Here is a 23,729-nt window from a genome sequence, read left to right on the forward strand (position 1 = left end):
TCCAAATTGAGACTACTGAACAATTATTAGAATAATTTAAATTAATAGGCGCGGTTCAATTTTAACGACATTTTTTAACGCGATACGAGCGTAAGTTCATAGAATGTGTTTTGAGGGAAACTATAAAAATCCAAAATAGAGGTAAGTGCGCCATTATTACCTGCGAAGTTACATGGAAAATCGAAGAGAGTACAAGATGATCTTGCATCTTTCCAAGTAAATGAAATTTATTAAAATTAAGATGATAATATTCATTTATAGTATGTGTATGATGTTGTTTTCAAAATTTCTTCAAATAAAATGCAATGATAATTTTTGAATAATTTTTTCTTGTGTATATTTCATTTTTTATTAGTGAAAATATCATTACATCAATAAGGAAAGCACAATCCAAATTCATATTAGTTAAATTAATCTACGACCAAAAGCCCGCCAAATTTGAATTAAACCTCCAATTTAAAATTTTCAAGTCTACGGAACCATCCTTGGATCATAGTAATCATTCATTACAAAATGGAATCTTTTGGTATTGTGCGGGCGATACCATAGATTTCTTTTTATTGATAATGCTATTGAACAAGCTCATTCCGTGGATTTTCATTTAGAACTTTGTTTCATGAGTTTCTGGAACAAGATAACATCTGAAACCTTTTGTGCGGGCAAAAGAAGGGATGTTTGTTGATTGAAAAATGCTCATTTAAAAGAAGTTCTGAAAAGAAATTTGGAGATGATTTTGTGGTTGTAAGGTGTAGGTGTTGTGATATATTTGGAATGGAATGATCCTTACCTAAGTCATTGACTCATCCTTACCTCAGTCATAGACTCATCCTTACCTCAGTCATAGACTCATCCTTACCTCAGTCATTGACTCATCCTTACCTCAGTCATTGACTCATCCTTACCTCAGTCATTGACTCATCATTATATCAGTCACTGACTCATCCTTATCTCAGTCATTGACTTATCCTTACCTCAGTCATAGACTCATCCTTATCTCAGTTATTGACTCATCCTTACCTCAGTCATTGACTCATCCTTACCTCAGTCATAGACTCATCATTGTAATAAACAGAAATTCATCAAAAGTGACAGCTCTCGATTTTTTGACATTTGTAAATTCTAAATTGAATGAGAAAAATGAAATAATACTAAGCATAATACAATATTCTAGATTTAATTATAATTAGGAAAAAGTTAGTTTTGAGAGTACTTTTCATAGGCATATAGAATGAAATCTTCTGAAAAATAATATCACATAAACTCATATTATTTTCTAATATATAACTATTTTATATAAAAATCAAATTCAATGATCTTAAAAGCGAAGGATAAACCTCAAAATTTACGAATATAATGAGTGGGAATATAATGCTTATCTATCATAAAACCATATGAAATATCAATTTTTGCTTTACGCCTAATTTTTGGACGACAATTAGCAAAAATGTTAAATGTTAACACTCAGTCCATTTGAATATGAAAAATAAAATTGACTTTGATTAAATGTTTTTATTTATCATGCAATTCTTCTTGCGACCAAAGATTTGAATAAAACTTCAAAAAATAAGATAGCTTAAAAAATAATATACGGTAGTGTTTACTAATAGATAATAGTATATAAATTCTATTAAAATGGATTTGATCCAAAAAATATAAAACCAAAAAAATAATTGTTATAATTTAAATGAAGAAGTAATTTAAAACGATTTTATTTATGATCAAATTTTATATATTTTTTGGATCAAATCCATTTTAATAGAATTTATATACTATTCATCTATTAGTAAACACTACCGTACATTATTTTAAGCTATCTTATTTTTTGAACTTTTATTCAAATTTTGGTCGCAAGAAGAATTGCATGATAAATAAAAACATTTAATCAAAGTCAATTTTATTTTTCATATTCAAATTGGACTGAGTGTTAACATTTAACATTTTTGCTAATTGTCGTCAAAAATTAGGCGTAAAGCAAAAATTGATATTTCATATGGTTTTATGATAGATAAGCATTATATTCCCACTCATTATATTCGTAAATTTTGAGGTTTATCCTTCGCTTTTAAGATCATTGAATTTGATTTTTATATAAAATAGTTATATATTAGAAAATAATATGAGTTTATGTGATATTATTTTCAGAAGATTTTGTGTTCTTCTTCAAAATTTTATTTTTTTATTAAAAAGAATCTTTACAAAATATACATTTACTTTAATTAATATTTAAAAACGTGCTCTATCAAAAGTTCCAAAAATTCAATATTTTAGCTTTTCTGAGGTGTCACTTTTGATGAATTTCTGTTTACAACATCATTACCTCAGTTATTGACTCATCCTTACCTCAGTCATTGACTCATCCTTACCTCAGTTATTGACTCATCCTTACCTCAGTCATAGACTCATCCTTATCTCAGTCATAGACTCATCTTTACCTCAGACAACAAGTCATCCTTACCTCAGTCATAGACTCATCCTTACCTCAGTCATTGACTCATCCTTACCTCAGTCATAGACTCATCTTTACCTCAGACAACAACTCATCCTTACCTCAGTCATAGACTCATCCTTACCTCAGTCATAGACTCATCATTACCTCAGTCATTGACTCATCCTTACCTCAGTCATTGACTCATCCTTACCTCAGTCATTGACTCATCCTTACCTCAGTCATAGACTCATCCTTACCTCAGTCATAGACTCATCCTTACCTCAGTCATTGACTCATCCTTACCTCAGTCATTGACTCATCCTTACCTCAGTCATTGACTCATCCTTACCTCAGTCATTGACTCATCCTTACCTCAGTTATTGACTCATCCTTACCTCAGTCATTGACTCATCCTTACCTCAGTCATAGACTCATCCTTACCTCAGTTATTGACTCATCATTACATCAGTCATTGACTCATCCTTACCTCAGTCATAGACTCATCCTTACCTCAGTCATTGACTCATCAATCTTACCTCAGTCATTGACTCATCCTTACCTCAGTCATTGACTCATCCTTATCTCAGTCATTGACTCATCTTTACCTCAGTCATTGACTCATCCTTATCTCAGTCATAGACTCATCCTTACCTCAGTCATTAGACTCATCCTTATCTCAGTCATTGACTCATCCTTACCTCAGTCATTGACTCATCCTTACCTCAGTCATTGACTCATCCTTACCTCAGTCATTGACTCATCCTTACCTCAGTCATAGACTCATCCTTATCTCAGTCATAGACTCATCTTTACCTCAGTTATTGACTCATCCTTACCTCAGTCATTGACTCATCCTTACCTCAGTCATTGACTCATCCTTACCTCAGTCATTGACTCATCCTTACCTCAGTCATTGACTCATCCTTACCTCAGTCATAGACTCATCCTTACTCAGTCATAGACTCATCTTACCTCAGTCATTGACTCATCCTTACCTCAGTCATTGACTCATCCTTACCTCAGTCATAGACTCATCCTTACCTCAGTCATAGACTCATCCTTACCTCAGTCATTGACTCATCCTTACCTCAGACAAAAAGTCATCATTACCTCAGTCATTGACTCATCCTTAACTCAGTTATTGACTCATCCTTACCTCAGTCATTGACTCATCCTTACCTCAGTCATAGACTCATCCTTACCTCAGTAATTGACTCATCCTTACCTCAGTCATTGACTCATCCTTACCTCAGACAAAAAGTCATCCTTACCTCAGTCATAGACTCATCCTTACTCAGACAATCATCCTTACCTCAGTCATTGACTCATCCTTACCTCAGTCATAGACTCATCCTTACCTCAGACATTGATCATCCTTACCTCAGTCATTGACTCATCCTTACCTCAGACAAAAAGTCATCCTTACCTCAGTCATTGACTCATCCTTACCTCAGTCATAGACTCATCATTACCTCAGTTATTGACTCATCCTTACCTCAGTCATAGACTCATCCTTACTCAGTCATACTCATCTTACCTCAGTCATAGACTCATCCTTACCTCAGTCATTGACTCATCCTTACCTCAGTCATTGACTCATCCTTACCTCAGTCATTGACTCATCCTTACCTCAGTCATTGACTCATCCTTACCTCAGTCATAGACTCATCCTTACCTCAGTCATAGACTCATCCTTACCTCAGTCATTGACTCATCTTTACCTCAGACAACAACTCATCCTTACCTCAGTCATAGACTCATCCTTACCTCAGTCATAACTCATCCTTACCTCAGTTATTGACTCATCCTTACCTCAGTCATAGACTCATCCTTACCTCAGTCATAGATATCCTTACCTCAGTCATGACTCATCCTTACCTCAGTCATAGACTCATCCTTACCTCAGTCATTGACTCATCCTTACCTCAGTTATTGACTCATCCTTACCTCAGTCATTGACTCATCCTTACCTCAGTCATTGACTCATCCTTACCTCAGTCATTGACTCATCCTTACCTCAGACAAAAAGTCATCCTTACCTCAGTCATTGACTCATCCTTACTCAGTCATTGACTCATCCTTACCTCAGTCATTGACTCATCCTTACCTCAGTTATTGACTCATCCTTACCTCAGTCATGACTCATCCTTACCTCAGTCATAGACTCATCCTTACCTCAGTCATTGACTCATCCTTACCTCAGTCATGACTCATCCTTACCTCAGTCATTGACTCATCCTTACCTCAGTCATTGACTCATCCTTACCTCAGTCATAGACTCATCCTTACCTCAGTCATTGACTCATCCTTACCTCAGTCATGACTCATCCTTACCTCAGTATGACTCATCCTTACCTCAGTCATTGACTCATCCTTACCTCAGTCATGACTCATCCTTACCTCAGTCATTGACTCATCCTTACCTCAGTCATTGACTCATCCTTACCTCAGTCATTGACTCATCCTTACCTCAGTCATTGACTCATCCTTACCTCAGTCATTGACTCATCCTTACCTCAGTCATTGACTCATCCTTACCTCAGTCATGACTCATCCTTACCTCAGTCATTGACTCATCCTTACCTCAGTCATTGACTCATCCTTACCTCAGACAAAAAGTCATCCTTACCTCAGTCATGACTCATCCTTACCTCAGTCATGACTCATCCTTACCTCAGTCATTGACTCATCCTTACCTCAGTCATAGACTCATCCTTACCTCAGTCATTGACTCATCTTACCTCAGTCATTGACTCATCCTTACCTCAGTCATAGACTCATCTTACCTCAGACAAAAGTCATCCTTACCTCAGTCATTGACTCATCCTTACCTCAGTCATTGACTCATCCTTACCTCAGTCATTGACTCATCCTTACCTCAGTATTGACTCATCCTTACCTCAGTCATGACTCATCCTTACCTCAGTCATGACTCATCCTTACCTCAGTCATTGACTCATCCTTACCTCAGTCATTGACTCATCCTTACCTCAGTCATGACTCATCCTTACCTCAGTCATTGACTCATCCTTACCTCAGTCATAGACTCATCCTTACCTCAGTCATGACTCATCCTTACCTCAGTCATAGACTCATCCTTACCTCAGTTATTGACTCATCCTTACCTCAGTCATGACTCATCCTTACCTCAGTCATTGACTCATCCTTACCTCAGTCATTGACTCATCCTTACCTCAGTCATAGACTCATCCTTACCTCAGTATTGACTCATCTTACCTCAGTCATTGACTCATCCTTACCTCAGTCATTGACTCATCCTTACCTCAGTCATTGACTCATCCTTACCTCAGTCATTGACTCATCCTTACCTCAGTCATTGACTCATCCTTACCTCAGTCATTGACTCATCCTTATCTCAGTCATAGACTCATCTTTACCTCAGACAACAAGTCATCCTTACCTCAGTCATAGACTCATCCTTACCTCAGTCATTGACTCATCCTTACCTCAGTCATTGACTCATCCTTACCTCAGTCATTGACTCATCCTTACCTCAGTCATTGACTCATCCTTACCTCAGTCATTGACTCATCCTTACCTCAGTCATGACTCATCCTTACCTCAGTCATTGACTCATCCTTACCTCAGTCATTGACTCATCCTTACCTCAGTCATAGACTCATCCTTACCTCAGTCATTGACTCATCCTTACCTCAGTCATTGACTCATCCTTACCTCAGTCATTGACTCATCCTTACCTCAGTCATTGACTCATCCTTACCTCAGTCATTGACTCATCCTTACCTCAGTCATTGACTCATCCTTACCTCAGTCATTGACTCATCCTTACCTCAGTCATTGACTCATCCTTACCTCAGTCATTGACTCATCCTTACCTCAGTCATTGACTCATCCTTACCTCAGACAAAAAGTCATCCTTACCTCAGTCATAGACTCATCCTTACCTCAGTCATAGACTCATCCTTACCTCAGTCATTGACTTATCCTTACCTCAGACAAAAAGTCATCCTTACCTCAGTCATAGACTCATCCTTACCTCAGTCATTGACTCATCCTTACCTCAGACAAAAAGTCATCCTTACCTCAGTCATTGACTCATCCTTACCTCAGACAAAAAGTCATCCTTACCTCAGTCATAGACTCATCCTTACCTCAGTCATTGACTCATCCTTACCTCAGACAAAAAGTCATCCTTACCTCAGTCATAGACTCATCCTTACCTCAGTTATTGACTCATCCTTACCTCAGTCATAGACTCATCCTTACCTCAGTCATAGACTCATCCTTACCTCAGTCATAGACTCATCCTTACCTCAGTCATAGACTCATCCTTACCTCAGTCATTGACTCATCCTTACCTCAGACAAAAAGTCATCCTTACCTCAGTCAGACTCATCCTTACCTCAGTCATTGACTCATCCTTACCTCAGTCATTGACTTATCCTTACCTCAGTCATTGACTCATCCTTACCTCAGTCATTGACTCATCCTTACCTCAGTCATAGACTCATCCTTACCTCAGTCATTGACTCATCCTTACCTCAGTCATTGACTCATCCTTACCTCAGTCATTGACTCATCCTTACCTCAGTCATTGACTCATCCTTACCTCAGTATTGACTCATCCTTACCTCAGTCATTGACTCATCCTTACCTCAGTCATGACTCATCCTTACCTCAGTCATTGACTCATCCTTACCTCAGTCATAGACTCATCCTTACCTCAGTCATTGACTCATCCTTACCTCAGTCATTGACTCATCCTTACCTCAGTCATGACTCATCCTTACCTCAGACAAAAAGTCATCCTTACCTCAGTCATTGACTCATCCTTACCTCAGTCAAGACTCATCCTTACCTCAGTCATTGACTCATCCTTACCTCAGTCATTGACTCATCCTTACCTCAGTCATTGACTCATCCTTACCTCAGTCATTGACTCATCCTTACCTCAGTCATAGACTCATCCTTACCTCAGACAGTCATCCTTACCTCAGACACAACTCATCCTTACCTCAGTCATTGACTCATCCTTACCTCAGTCATTGACTCATCCTTACCTCAGTCATAGACTCATCCTTACCTCAGTCATTGACTTATCCTTACCTCAGACAAAAAGTCATCCTTACCTCAGTCATAGACTCATCCTTACCTCAGTCATAGACTCATCCTTACCTCAGTTATTGACTCATCATTACATCAGTCATTGACTCATCCTTACCTCAGTCATAGACTCATCCTTACCTCAGTCATAGACTCATCCTTACCTCAGTCATTGACTCATCCTTACCTCAGTCATAGACTCATCCTTACCTCAGTCATTGACTCATCATTACATCAGTCATTGACTCATCCTTACCTCAGTCATTGACTCATCCTTACCTCAGTCATTGACTCATCCTTACCTCAGTCATTGACTCATCCTTACCTCAGTCATTGACTCATCCTTACCTCAGTCATAGACTCATCCTTACCTCAGTCATTGACTTATCCTTACCTCAGACAAAAAGTCATCCTTACCTCAGTCATTGACTCATCCTTACCTCAGTCAGACTCATCCTTACCTCAGTCATTGACTCATCCTTACCTCAGTCATTGACTCATCCTTACCTCAGTCATTGACTCATCCTTACCTCAGACAAAAAGTCATCCTTACCTCAGTCATTGACTCATCCTTACCTCAGTCATTGACTCATCCTTACCTCAGTCATTGACTCATCCTTACCTCAGTCATAGACTCATCCTTACCTCAGACAACTCATCCTTACCTCAGTCATAGACTCATCCTTACCTCAGTTATTGACTTATCCTTACCTCAGTCATAGACTCATCCTTACCTCAGTCATAGACTCATCCTTACCTCAGTCATAGACTCATCATTACATCAGTCATTGACTCATCCTTACCTCAGTTATTGACTCATCATTACATCAGTCATTGACTCATCCTTACCTCAGTCATTGACTCATCCTTACCTCAGTCATAGACTCATCTTTACCTCAGACAACAACTCATCCTTACCTCAGTCATAGACTCATCTTTACCTCAGTCATAGACTCATCCTTACCTCAGACAACAACTCATCCTTACCTCAGTCATAGACTCATCCTTACCTCAGTCATTGACTCATCCTTACCTCAGTCATAGACTCATCCTTACCTCAGTCATAGACTCATCCTTACCTCAGTCATTGACTCATCCTTACCTCAGTCATTGACTCATCCTTACCTCAGTCATTGACTCATCCTTACCTCAGTCATTGACTCATCCTTACCTCAGTCATTGACTCATCCTTACCTCAGTCATTGACTCATCATTATATCAGTCATTGACTCATCCTTACCTCAGTCATTGACTTATCCTTACCTCAGACAAAAAGTCATCCTTACCTCAGACAACAACTCATCCTTACCTCAGTTATTGACTCATCCTTACCTCAGTCATTGACTCATCCTTACCTCAGTCATTGACTCATCCTTACCTCAGTCATTGACTCATCCTTACCTCAGTCATTGACTCATCCTTACCTCAGTCATTGACTCATCCTTACCTCAGTCATAGACTCATCCTTACCTCAGTCATTGACTCATCCTTACCTCAGTCATTGACTCATCCTTACCTCAGTCATTGACTCATCCTTACCTCAGTCATAGACTCATCCTTACCTCAGTTATTGACTCATCCTTACCTCAGTCATTGACTCATCCTTACCTCAGTCATTGACTCATCCTTACCTCAGTCATTGACTCATCCTTACCTCAGTCATTGACTCATCCTTACCTCAGTCATTGACTCATCCTTACCTCAGTCATTGACTCATCCTTACCTCAGACAAAAAGTCATCCTTACCTCAGTCATTGACTCATCCTTACCTCAGTCATTGACTCATCCTTACCTCAGTCATTGACTCATCCTTACCTCAGTCATTGACTCATCCTTACCTCAGACAAAAAGTCATCCTTACCTCAGTCATTGACTCATCCTTACCTCAGTCATTGACTCATCCTTACCTCAGTCATAGACTCATCTTTACCTCAGACAACAACTCATCCTTACCTCAGTCATTGACTCATCCTTACCTCAGTCATTGACTCATCCTTACCTCAGTCATTGACTCATCCTTACCTCAGTCATTGACTCATCCTTACCTCAGACAACAACTCATCCTTAACTCAGTTATTGACTCATCCTTACCTCAGTCATTGACTCATCCTTACCTCAGTCATTGACTCATCCTTACCTCAGTTATTGACTCATCCTTACCTCAGTCATTGACTCATCCTTACCTCAGTCATTGACTCATCCTTACCTCAGTCATAGACTCATCCTTACCTCAGTCATTGACTCATCCTTACCTCAGTCATTGACTCATCCTTACCTCAGTCATTGACTCATCCTTACCTCAGACAAAAAGTCATCCTTACCTCAGACAACAACTCATCCTTACCTCAGACAACAACTCATCCTTACCTCAGTTATTGACTCATCCTTACCTCAGTCATAGACTCATCCTTACCTCAGTCATTGACTCATCCTTACCTCAGTCATTGACTCATCCTTACCTCAGTCATAGACTCATCCTTACCTCAGTCATTGACTCATCCTTACCTCAGTCATTGACTCATCCTTACCTCAGTCATAGACTCATCCTTACCTCAGTTATTGACTCATCCTTACATCAGTCATTGACTCATCCTTACCTCAGTCATAGACTCATCTTTACCTCAGTCATAGACTCATCCTTACCTCAGACAACAACTCATCCTTACCTCAGTTATTGACTCATCCTTACCTCAGTCATTGACTCATCCTTACCTCAGTCATAGACTCATCCTTACCTCAGTCATTGACTCATCCTTACCTCAGTCATAGACTCATCCTTACCTCAGTTATTGACTCATCATTACATCAGTCATTGACTCATCCTTACCTCAGTCATAGACTCATCCTTACCTCAGTCATTGACTCATCCTTACCTCAGTTATTGACTCATCCTTACATCAGTCATTGACTCATCCTTACCTCAGTCATTGACTCATCCTTACCTCAGTCATTGACTCATCCTTACCTCAGTCATAGACTCATCCTTACCTCAGTTATTGACTCATCATTACATCAGTCATTGACTCATCCTTATCTCAGTCATAGACTCATCTTTACCTCAGACAACAAGTCATCCTTACCTCAGTCATAGACTCATCCTTACCTCAGACAACAACTCATCCTTACCTCAGTTATTGACTCATCCTTACCTCAGTCATAGACTCATCCTTACCTCAGACAAAAAGTCATCCTTACCTCAGTCAGACTCATCCTTACCTCAGTCATTGACTCATCCTTACCTCAGTCATTGACTCATCCTTACCTCAGTCATGACTCATCCTTACCTCAGTCATTGACTCATCCTTACCTCAGTCATTGACTCATCCTTACCTCAGTCATAGACTCATCCTTACCTCAGTCATGACTCATCCTTACCTCAGTCATTGACTCATCCTTACCTCAGTCATTGACTCATCCTTACCTCAGTCATTGACTCATCCTTACCTCAGTCATAGACTCATCCTTACCTCAGTCATTGACTCATCCTTACCTCAGTCATGACTCATCCTTACCTCAGTCATTGACTCATCCTTACCTCAGTCATTGACTCATCCTTACCTCAGTCATGACTCATCCTTACCTCAGTCATTGACTCATCCTTACCTCAGTCATTGACTCATCCTTACCTCAGTCATGACTCATCCTTACCTCAGTCATTGACTCATCCTTACTCAGTCATTGACTCATCCTTACCTCAGTCATAGACTCATCTTTACCTCAGACAACAAGTCATCCTTACCTCAGTCATAGACTCATCCTTACCTCAGTCATTGACTCATCCTTACCTCAGTCATTGACTCATCCTTACCTCAGTCATTGACTCATCCTTACCTCAGTCATTGACTCATCCTTACCTCAGTCATTGACTTATCCTTACCTCAGTCATAGACTCATCCTTAACTCAGTTATTGACTCATCCTTACCTCAGTCATTGACTCATCCTTACCTCAGTCATTGACTCATCCTTACCTCAGTCATTGACTCATCCTTACCTCAGTCATTGACTCATCCTTACCTCAGTCATTGACTCATCCTTACCTCAGTCATAGACTCATCCTTACCTCAGTCATTGACTCATCCTTACCTCAGTCATAGACTCATCTTTACCTCAGTCATAGACTCATCTTTACCTCAGTCATAGACTCATCCTTATCTCAGTCATTGACTCATCTTTACCTCAGTCATAGACTCATCCTTACCTCAGACAACAAGTCATCCTTACCTCAGACAACAACTCATCCTTACCTCAGTCATTGACTCATCCTTACCTCAGTCATAGACTCATCCTTACCTCAGTCATTGACTCATCCTTACCTCAGACAAATAGTCATCCTTACCTCAGTCATTGACTCATCCTAACTCTTGCAATAACATATATTTACTTCAATGTATGTGAAATTTTCTCCCTAACTTATCAAATATCTCTCAATTACTCAATTATTCTTTCTTAATTTAACTCCTTACCAGAACTTTACATTTAAATTCAAAATGATTTTATTATATTAAATTTTCAAAACCATATTTTAGTTCAATACTATTATAGATATAACTTTGTCAATAATGAATATTTTCGCGATTTGGCAACGAAATATGAATCTCTGGCCGGTGTAGATTCAGAATCACTGGACAAGTATTCATTGAGTTATCAAAGATTTTATTCGTGTTGGATGTCAAAGAGAGACTGAGTGTTGGATGTCAAAGAGAGAGACTGAGGTAAGGATGAGTCAATGACTGAGGTAAGGATGAGTCTATGACTGAGGTAAGGATGAGTCAATGACTGAGGTAAGGATGACTTTTTGTCTGAGTTAAGGATGAGTCTATGACTGAGGTAAGGATGAGTCAATGACTGAGGTAATGATGAGTCAATGACTGATGTAATGATGAGTCAATAACTGAGGTAAGGATGAGTCAATGACTGAGGTAAGGATGAGTCAATGACTGAGGTAAGGATGAGTCAATGACTGAGGTAAGGATGAGTCTATGACTGAGGTAAGGATGAGTCTATGACTGAGGTAAGGATGAGTCTATGACTGAGGTAAGGATGAGTCTATGACTGAGGTAAGGATGACTTTTTGTCTGAGTTAAGGATGAGTCTATGACTGAGGTAAGGATGAGTCAATGACTGAGGTAAGGATGAGTCAATGACTGAGGTAAGGATGAGTCAATGACTGAGTAAGGATGAGTCAATGACTGATAAGGATGAGTCAATGACTGAGGTAAGGATGAGTCAATGACTGAGGTAAGGATGAGTCTATGACTGAGGTAAGGATGAGTCAATGACTGAGGTAAGGATGAGTCAATGACTGAGGTAAGGATGAGTCAATGACTGAGGTAAGGATGAGTCAATGACTGAGGTAAGGATGAGTCTATGACTGAGGTAAGGATGAGTCAATGACTGAGGTAAGGATGACTTTTTGTCTGAGTTAAGGATGAGTCAATGACTGAGGTAAGGATGAATTTTTGTCTGAGTTAAGGATGAGTCAATGACTGAGGTAAGGATGAGTCAATAACTGAGGTAAGGATGAGTCTATGACTGAGGTAAGGATGAGTCAATGACTGAGGTAAGGATGAATTTTTGTCTGAGTTAAGGATGAGTCAATGACTGAGGTAAGGATGAGTCAATGACTGAGGTAAGGATGAGTTGTTGTCTGAGGTAAGGATGAGTCAATGACTGAGGTAAGGATGAGTCAATGACTGAGGTAAGGATGAGTTGTTGTCTGAGGTAAGGATGAGTCAATGACTGAGGTAAGGATGAGTTGTTGTATGAGGTAAGGATGATTTATTCTCTTCACTACCTATTACTGACGGGTCCATGGTAGTATTCATTTTATTTTTATCGTTTTATTTTCCTTCAATTTCAACTCTAAGCATCAACTATCACACAATAGTTCCTCTACCTTACACCCAACCAATCCCATATTGAATCTTAACTTTTCCTCCTGATATTGATAAAATAAATTTCAATTGTTCGTTTCCAGATCTTGTTAAAGAAAAAAAATTCACTCCTCTTAGATACAAAGAGAACTACTCTATCTAAATTTTTCAAAAAAAATACATTTTCTTATTTTACATATTAAAAAGTACCAATTTTTATTTCAAAATTTGAAATTTATGATTTTTTTGGAAAACTTTTCGATTTTCTGACACGGTAGATGCTTTTTATTTTATACACTATGCCTAAAATTAATTTTTCAAACTAAAAAAATCCTAATTAGATAATTTTTCAAATATTTAATCAGTTAAATTGAATATTATTAAACTATGTTATTATTTAAATAATTTCCATCTTTTGTAATGCATCAGCACATTACCTGAAAACTTTTTAATCATTCTAGAACAAACCAACATCGTATAATCCCATCATAGCTAATCATCCATTACAATTCTGCCTATTCAAGAGCTCGTGGTGAATTTCCTAAGTTCATTCCCATTCAAAATAAAGATATTCAACAAATTTCTTCCAAAAGAACTTCGTAAACTAACTAACAAGAATAACATCTTCCATTATTTTCAACATAAATACATTTTCAAAGAATAAAAGTTCTTTAATGATTTTTTATTTGGTGAGAAATCTTGCAACATTATTCTTTCATACTCAACTTCAATACAACAACTAACATATGATAGTTGGAAAAAATCACATAATAGAGCAGGTAAGTATTGTGAAGCTGAACTTTTATTTATCTGGTGTGATATGACCAAGCGAGGGACTCAGACTGCTGTATCTGTGGAGCAACATGACCAAGCGAGGGACTCAGACTGCTGTATCTGTGGAGCAACATGACCAAGCGAGGGACTCAGACTGCTGTATCTGTGGAGCAACATGACCAAGCGAGGGACTCAGACTGCTGTATCTGTGGAGCAACATGACCAAGCGAGGGACTCAGACTGCTGTATCTGTGGAGCAACATGACCAAGCGAGGGACTCAGACTGCTGTATCTGTGGAGCAACATGACCAAGCGAGGGACTCAGACTGCTGTATCTGTGGAGCAACATGACCAAGCGAGGGACTCAGACTGCTGTATCTGTGGAGCAACATGACCAAGCGAGGGACTCAGACTGCTGTATCTGTGGAGCAACATGACAAGGTGATTCAGTTTGCATTGATTGATAGTTCAATATCAGACCAATACTTCTCTTCCATGTTGCGGGCATGGCGAGGCATTTTCAAGATTGGTACCGAAATTGGCTACTATCCCTAAATGCAACAATCATAAATGACACTTTTATCAAAAAACGTGTTTAATTCAAATTTGGCGGGCTTTTGGTCGTAGATTAATTTAACTAATATGAATTTGGATTGTGCTTTCCTTATTGATGTAATGATATTTTCACTAATAAAAAATGAAATATACACAAGAAAAAATTATTCAAAAATTATCATTGCATTTTATTTGAAGAAATTTTGAAAACACATCATACACATACTATAAATGAATATTATCATCTTAATTTTAATAAATTTCATTTACTTGGAAAGATGCAAGATCATCTTGTACTTACTCTTCGATTTATTCCATGTAACTTCGCAGGTAATAATGGCGCACTTACCTCTATTTTGGATTTTTATAGTTTCCCTCAAAACACATTCTATGAACTTACGCTCGTATCGCGTTAAAAAATGTCGTTAAAATTGCCCACACGCCAAAAAGATTTTAAATGGAATATATGAATTTTCATATTTTAATTTGATATTCATAATATTTAAGTATTTGTAATGCATATCCTATCTTCTAATTATTAAAATTGCATAGCCCGCCACAAGACTGCAAAGGTTCAAGAGCGGGTTCCCTTATATTACTTTGGATTATTGTAGATACTTGAAATAGATAAAATCATAAACAGTTAGTTATTAAGCATTTATTTATTAAGGATACCCTTACGTGTCAGATTTTTTGCGCATACGAAGAAGTCATGCTAGACATGAGCTATAAACCTGAAATTTTAGCAACATATTTAAAACTTTTTAAACTACAATACACTTTAATATTCAAGAACAAAAATATTCTTTTTAGAAATTACATAATTATTTTATGTGAAATCTATATAAAAACATATTTTGCGAGCGTAACTTTTTTCTTTATAAGCACCTTATATGACTGATAAACTGTGAAGGCACATAATTGTTAATTCATAGAGTTGATATGTTTCCAAAATTGAGAGGAAATTTGAAAATTGAATACCCTTTCAATTCAATTTTCAAAAGATATCAGCTCCTTCAATAATTGAAGGACGATTTTGATCATTTGCTCTTAAAACAAGTATGCCATGGAGAAAAAAGTTACGCTCGCAAATCTGAAATATAACTATCATATAAAAAAAATTAAATTTCTAATTTTTTACTCTATAGATATTATTGGCCACTTGTGTAATGCATAAAAGTTTATGTCATATGCATACATTTGGAAGTATGGGAGACGAGGGAAATTACTTCTATGAGGCACTAGGATTTTTAAAAATTTCTCTATCGGACTCACCATTCAATTTCTCGAAAATTAAAAAAATCAATAATAGCTAAAATGTATTATGCATAACAAATTTTAATGTTACACGGTATTTTTTGAACTTCATGACATGAATTTCTTTATATTTTTTTTTTTTTGATTTTCTATGATTTATGCGATAGGCTGGAACAACATTGTAAGTGCAATGATATCATTTATAGAGAAATCTAAAACTTCAGCATTCAGAACTCGCAACCACAAAAAATTCATTTGCTAAGTAAGTAAAGTTGATTAAGTTCGACACTTAGCTTTTATACGTAAAACCAAGTGTGTATTGTTATTTCTTGTTAAATTATTGAGAAAAAAATAAATTGTAAGAGAAACGATACTGATTATTGAAATAATATTGAGGGTAGCTGCAGATTTCTTCATTAACATGCCGGAAATTTGTTAATCTTGGTTTTCTATCAAAAATCTGTCGAAGAATCTAAAAACGGAGATATGAAAAGAGATCATGTAAATCTAGAGTATCCTGTCAGAAAAAAGACTAAGCATGTAACCCTTTTTTGGTCATAAACACTTTTTACCACTTAGTCATACAGATGATCATTAAATTTAAACGAGCACTTTTTGTCAGAATTTATTCTTTTACAAAGACAGAAGATTTTAGTATTATTTAATATTAGTGCTGTAGCAAAATTCAAAAAACGGTGAAAATTCAGTGAATTTGTGAATTCACATTTTTTTTCGACATTTTTCTTGATATATCCATGCACATTAAGAACACAGCTTTGATACGCTTAAAAAAGCATATTTCATATGAAATTGTTAAAGAAATAAACAATTTATATAAAAATTGCACTTATGGGCAGTTTAGATATATAATTTATATATAACATATATACAAATCCATAGACAAAGTGCAATAACTACAATGTTGTAGAAAATTACAGCAGAAATACTGACTTTTTGAAGGATAATAAGAATTCTTCTAAATGTTGTATTTTTATAATTTGATTGATTTTTTTTCTATTTCATTAATCTTTTATGAATAATAATTATTTTTAATATATGTGCTATTAAAATTTCAAATTTTGACTAATATATCTAAGTTATCTGAACGAAACATTTAGAAAATATCATACTTACATTGAAATAGCAAGTAGAGCATATTAATAGCAAGTTTCTTGGCTTTATATATATCATCTATTGTTGTTTGATCAAACAAAATTCACTCTATTATATGGTGTCAATTAATTAAAACAATTTTTAATAGTTATTTATTTAGTGCGAATAAGTGCAAACTCATAAATGAATAACTTAATAGTAGAAATGAATTATCTGATATAAATCTCACATTTTGTCCATCAGAAATACTTTAATTGCATACGCATAACTATTAGTAATACGTCTGGAGTGTCAATTAATAACAATCCCACAACAAGTAAAATTCAGATTTTTATTAAACTTATTTTTTCCTAAAAGTTTTCTCAAATTACTATATATACATATGTGGATAAAATAATAGTAATATTGTAAAAAATTAGATAATTTTTTTTATTTGAGAACCTCTCAAAAGTTCATTCAATTTATCAATTGTTTCAGTTTGATGTATATTCATTTCTGGAGCCTAAAACTTTAGCAATCATGACAATATCATATTCTCTTTCTAACTACGCAATGTAAGGGTATCCTTAAATAAAAATGATAAATATTATTGCACTTATTTTTTGACATTTTTGCCAGCAATTTGAATGGTGCCGATCATGTTTTGATAGCATTCCTTAGACAAAAAATAATTCCTTGGAATTTTTTATCGACGGTAGTAATAAGGACTCTTATTTCGCCCACTTTGGATTTGGCGATTTTTAGGAATTTTTATCAACTTAGACAGATTTTTTTATTTTTATCACTTTCTAAGTATTTTTTAATTATTTAAAATTATTGCCGTTTTCTCATTAATTTTGAATATATTTGTGATATTTACACGGATACATTATAAAATATAAAATCACCTATCCGAAAAGCTTATGTATATAGTTACAAATACTGTTGCCACTCAAAAATCACGATTTCAATTTTTCTCGAAATATATATAGCCTTGATATGTATAATATAAGCATTATATTATATGCTAATGGACTTTTTGCAAAGTTAGTAGTTAAACATGTATATATATTCCTCTAAAGTTCTTTCAATTAGGAGGAAATAATTCGAAAGTTGTAAATCGATAAGTTAGCAAATTAATACAAAAATTAAGATCGGCTGGATTTTTAAAATATATATTAAGAATCGAATAGTCCAATCCATCTAAAACCCGTAAATTTCGGAGGTTTGGGAAGATTTTTTCTAAAAAATGTTGAATAATTTAGCTTTCCAGTATGCACTGAGATAGAATCTCGATTTTTAAAGATAAGATTTTTTTGAGAAGAAAAAAAAAGTAAATGATCTTTATAATATATGCTAATACAATAATGATAGTATCCAGAAAATATTTCAAAAAGGATTTTGAGAATATATTTACTCTTTTTCAGAACGCTTTCAAATTTAATACTTAAGTTTATAATTGATTTATGACATAGCATGCAGTATTCACATATAACAGAAAATGTAAACTTTTGAATTACAAATTTTATCCAACGGTTTTTTATCAATAAATTCTTTTATTTTTAGTAAATTTCGTTTTATTCATAATTATTCAACATTTCTCATTTCAGAACTTTTCAAAATTGCATTTTGAATAATTTTTTGATAGGAATTCCAATCAACTTTATATATTAAAAAACATATCTTATCAATATTTTTTGATATAAAATTTGCAAAATACGTTGTATAATAATTTACAAATAGTCTATGAGGGAGGATGAGGGATCCACGATAACTCAGACATCAGTCCTTCTCCAGCATAACAGGTATCGTCGAATCCTTAAAAGGAGAGTTACAAAAACTCTTCAAGAAATTTTCTTCAAATATTTCAATTATATTTTTACAACAGCAGCAGCTACTAAACTTGTAATTAATGTATTTCGTGTTCTTTCGATCTTACAAATCATGGCTGCCGCTCTTCAGATCATGAATGAAAGTATTTATGGCACATCATCAACCATGTCAAAGATTTTCAAAGTATTTTCCGTCATAGTATCATTCAATATATTTAATTTAGCAGCAAATACATACTCGATCGTCGTTCTTGTCGTTTGTCTCATATGCTTAATAACGTTTATATATATTTACATAACAACATATTATTTTCACGTTCAATCAAAGCTCTCACATTTTTCAGTAACAGTTATCGCAGTTTTCCTCGGATGCGTCATGCCTTTTATGATCTATTGCACAATGACATACATTGCAATGGAAATTGACGCACTTATCAATGTAGGAAAATCGGCAATAAGGATTGCAAACATAGTGATCTGCGTAATTACGTTTGGTTCTTGCTTCTCATTCTATTCCATCATCGTTCCTTCGAATCTTAACTTCAGAGCTTCAGTGCATGGAATCTTTTTCATAAAAGATTTACAAATCTTCTTATTCGCAACTTCATATTCCATCCTTGCTTCCGAAATTGGTTGCCATTTGAATAGATTACCAGGAGATATTATCGCCATTACAGCAATAATTGGTGATATTATTGCATTCCTCATTACATTAAGGACACATGTCTGGTTGTCAGACTTCCTTAAGCGATTCTATCAGGGAATGTTCATTGTTAATATTGTTTACAGAATTCTCATTCCTGTATTAAGTATCGCTAACGTAAAAGGTAATGAAGCTATTGTTATCTCATACCTTGCATTGATTTTCATTGTTTTAATCATTGCGCCGATGTTAGAAAGAAGATCTGTTTTGAAGGACATGACACTATTAGATACGTATCAGGGAGCTGACTTCTTTGAAGAGCACAAACACAAAGATATCGTCAGACTCTTCAAAGTTGGTTTCTTCCATGGACATCCGATTTTGCATAACTGGACTTTCATCCAGGATGCATTATTAAGATATCCTAATGACAGGGCAATGACTATCTTATACGCTAGATTCTCTGCAATTTATCCTGATGAAATAGAAAACGTCAGAGATTCAATTATCAAATTAATTGCCATCAAGAAACACGATATAGAGTGCAAGAAGCTACTTAATGACCTTCAAACATTATTACAACTCCGCGAACGCAATCTGACTAAAGGACTCAAGAAACAACTGAATAAGGCTAAAGAAAGATATGACAAATGCATTGCCCAAGCTCGTCGTATATGGGAATGCGTTATTAGAGGCTCAACTACTGAGGTTAATTCACTTTCTAACCAGTTACAAGCCTTATCTAAAGATGTCGCAAAAGAATACTCCCAGTTACTTCTTGTTTACCCCAACAACCCATTTGTTGCCCGTGCATACTCACAGTTCCTCGAAAGCGTTGTTTGTGATCTCAAACAAGCAAACGATTATCACGGAATTTACCAGTCCCTTAAAGCTGGCAAGCAACTTCATGTAGAAAAAGGATATTTCTTTGCCATAACAGAGATTCCTACACTTCCTATTGATAAAGACCATTCTTTCATCAATCAGCAAAAGAATCAAGCGAATAACCCAGAAATTAAGATCCAAGGAGTCAAGTCGACAACATCCTTCCTTGTTGGCGGCTTCAGTACCTCATCAACTGGTGAATTACATGGCGAATTCGGTAGTGGAAATCGCGAGATTTCACAAGAACACCAATACGTCGAACACGCCATCCAATCAGTTAGATTACCTTCTGTTGTAACCATTAAGATCCTTATTATCATCATGTCCATCATTGTTATCTTACTTACAACAGTTCCTTATTTAATTCTCATTCCAAAGCAAATGAGTACTAACATTAACTCCGCCATGGCCATCAGATTCATCTCCGAGATGTACGTGAACATCCTTCACATCATGACTAATACAATTCAATTCGTTGGCTCTTCTAACGGCAAATTCCTATCAGTTAAAGAGAGATACATCTCAATATCAGGTCAAGACGGATTCCCATACACAGATGAAGAGATTTTGGACAAATCCATTGAAGCTCTTAAAAGTAACACAGCCAATTTCGAAATGATGCTTCCTACAATGAAAGATTCAGGTTATTACACGGATACACTGAATTTGGCATTTAATACAACAGGACCAATCAAGATCTACTTCGGTCCAAACACAACTCCAGGAGCCCCTGGAATTTTCTCAATGCAATATTATGTTTTGTACGTTCTTAAGATTGCAACATTGATGATTACTGATCCATCAATTGCTTATGGTAGTGGTAATTACTATACTTTAACATACGGCATTAAATCTGTCAAAGATTTCTGGGATTTAATCATCACTACTGCTGTCAAAGAAACAGATAATTTGTTCACTTTCAAGATCGGAACAATCCAAATCATGCTGATCTTTGATTTAGTTTTCGTTGTTGTTCTTGAAATCGGCATCATGATTTATGGTGTTGCAATCATTAACCACGAGAAATCAATGGTTGCAAACGCTTTCAAGGCAATTCCAAAGAGATCAATCACTCAAATTGTTCAAAACTTGAACCAGTATTTGAACAGAAACATAGAAAATGATGACGAAAAGAAACTCGACAGACAAGAAGAGAACGCGTTGAGAATCTTATCAACAGCAAACACAACTTCTAAAGTTGATATAAAGTTAGTTGCTTATTTAATCATGCCACAAATTGTTTATATCATTGGCGCTTTCATCATTTTCTACATTTTGTATTTCATTCCAATCGAAATTTCCAATACAATGAGGAACATTTCTCCACAGTTACACGATCTCATCAAAGCTCCAACAGCAGTTCAATCATCAATCATGACTGCATTGAGATATTCTTTGAAGGGAGATCCAGAATTTGTTAATGATACAGTTGATTATACCAATACTTATACTTGGCTTAAAGAAAATTGTATCGAAGCATTCCCTGAATATGTAATGAACTGGTGGCAATCAACAGGTGAAGGAAAAGGCGCATTTACAGCTGGCGATGATTATACAGCTTTATTCTCTAAATCAGATTGCACAGACACATCATTCTTACAAGGAATTATTGGTACAATTTCTTGTGCATCAATTGAAACATCTTCATATGCAATCATGAGAATGTTATCTGATGTTTTCGAGTTAGATCCAAACAAAGAAGATAAGAGATTGTCAATGGCAATTCTTTGGCTGCACATGAAATTGATGGAACAAGTTGTTACTCCAGGTATTTCTATAATAGAAGACGTGATGGTTGCACAAAATGACAAATTAGGATCTAAAATGAAGAATCCAATTATCATAATGATCGTTATCATTGTGATCCTCGGCTTCTACACAATGTACGGTGTTGACACTGTATCAGAATCAACATTAGGAACAATCAAATTGTTCTTACAAGCTGATCCTAAAGATGTCATGAACTCAAAGACAATTTTGAAGATTTTATCAAACGATTTCTCTCCAAATGAAGAAGATTCATCCAACAAAGATTCGTCATTCTATGAACAATTAGTTTCTAATCTTCCTGATGGCTGTATATTCATGGATAACACATTAAAGATATTATCAGCAAACTCTGCTGTTGAAAACATCCTTGGTATTCCTCCAACAGAAGTCATTGGAAAGAACTTCAATGAAGTTATCTGCGCAAATGGTGAAAATGAAGGTGAAACATCATTGAAGACATTCATTTCCGCTCTTAATACATCAATGAACAACCAGAGATCTCCAAGAATCACAATGGAAGCTGAGATGAAGAGAGGAAGCAACATGATCATGGTCGAATTCAATGTCATCGCAGTTTCATTGGTCGGAGAAGTCCAAATCTCATCAATTAACAGAGAAGGTCTTGCCATGGTTATCATTGTTATGAAGGATACAACACAAGCAATGGCAGCTAAAAGATTATTGGATGAAGAACACGATAAAGGCGAACACCTTTTGAAGATGATTCTTCCAGATAGAATTGTTAAACAGTTGCAGAGAGGTGATTCCAATATTTCATTTGCTGTTCCTTCTGCTTCTATTTTGTTCATGGATATCGTGTCTTTCACACCTTGGTGCGGTTCTTTGGATGCAAAGACTGTTATGTCGACATTGAACAAGATGTTCAAGATGTTCGATACTTCACTTTCAAGATACGATAAGATGATCAAGATCAAATGTATTGGTGACTGTTATATGGCTGCTGGTGGTGTTTTCGATGAAGTTAACAACCCAGCAATCCACGCAAAACAAGCAATTTCATTCTGTTTGGATGCAATCAACGGTTTGTCTTTGTTCGATCTTGAGAACAAACAACAGATGAGAATTAGAGCAGGTATCAACTGCGGCGGTCCAATCATTGCTGGTGTTTTGGGCATTGAAAAGCCAACATTCGATATTCTTGGCTCAGCAATTTCCGTCGCTGCTTCCATGGAACATAATGGTGTTCCAATGAATGTCCACATTCCACAACATATGTACGACTTGGTTTACGACCAGGAATTCGTATTCAAGGAGAGAGGCGAGATCAACATCAAGGAGAAGATGATCAAGACTTATCTAGTCTCTGGTTACACTACTCGTCACGACTAATTATAATTATATATTTTTTATTATTTTTTATTTAAACATGAGTTATTTTGAAAAACAATCTATTTACTTAATCTATCAAAAATTCTATATTAGATTTTTAATTTTATGTCATTCGAATAAAAATGACTAATTTTTCATATATGAACTGTAGGATTTGAGTGAATTTATGCTAAAGTGATCATGA

The 23,729-nt window shown here is 35.9% G+C and overlaps 1 protein-coding gene and 1 pseudogene across 2 annotated transcripts, besides 2 other annotated features; both read left to right on the forward strand.

Moving 5' to 3' along the window:
• Positions 1–1,062: 1,062 nt before the first annotated feature.
• Positions 1,063–1,097: a mobile genetic element.
• A 1,175-nt stretch (positions 1,098–2,272) lies between these two features.
• Positions 2,273–2,310: a mobile genetic element.
• Positions 2,311–7,185: 4,875 nt separating this feature from the next.
• On the forward strand, positions 7,186–10,706 carry TVAGG3_0807730 (annotated as a pseudogene). The gene has a single exon: positions 7,186–10,191. A coding segment is annotated over exon 1 (3,006 nt).
• Positions 10,707–18,811: 8,105 nt separating this feature from the next.
• TVAGG3_0807740 (guanylate cyclase protein) lies at positions 18,812–23,587 on the forward strand (the record flags this gene model as incomplete). The annotated part of the gene is made up of 1 exon (XM_001330448.2): positions 18,812–23,545. The coding sequence occupies one exon, from the start codon at positions 18,812–18,814 to the stop codon at positions 23,543–23,545; it is 4,734 nt and encodes a 1,577-aa protein (XP_001330483.1).
• Positions 23,588–23,729: the final 142 nt, after the last annotated feature.

This window comes from Trichomonas vaginalis, chromosome VI (assembly GCF_026262505.1).
Source record: "Trichomonas vaginalis G3 chromosome VI, whole genome shotgun sequence".
Lineage (NCBI taxonomy): Eukaryota > Parabasalia > Trichomonadida > Trichomonadidae > Trichomonas > Trichomonas vaginalis.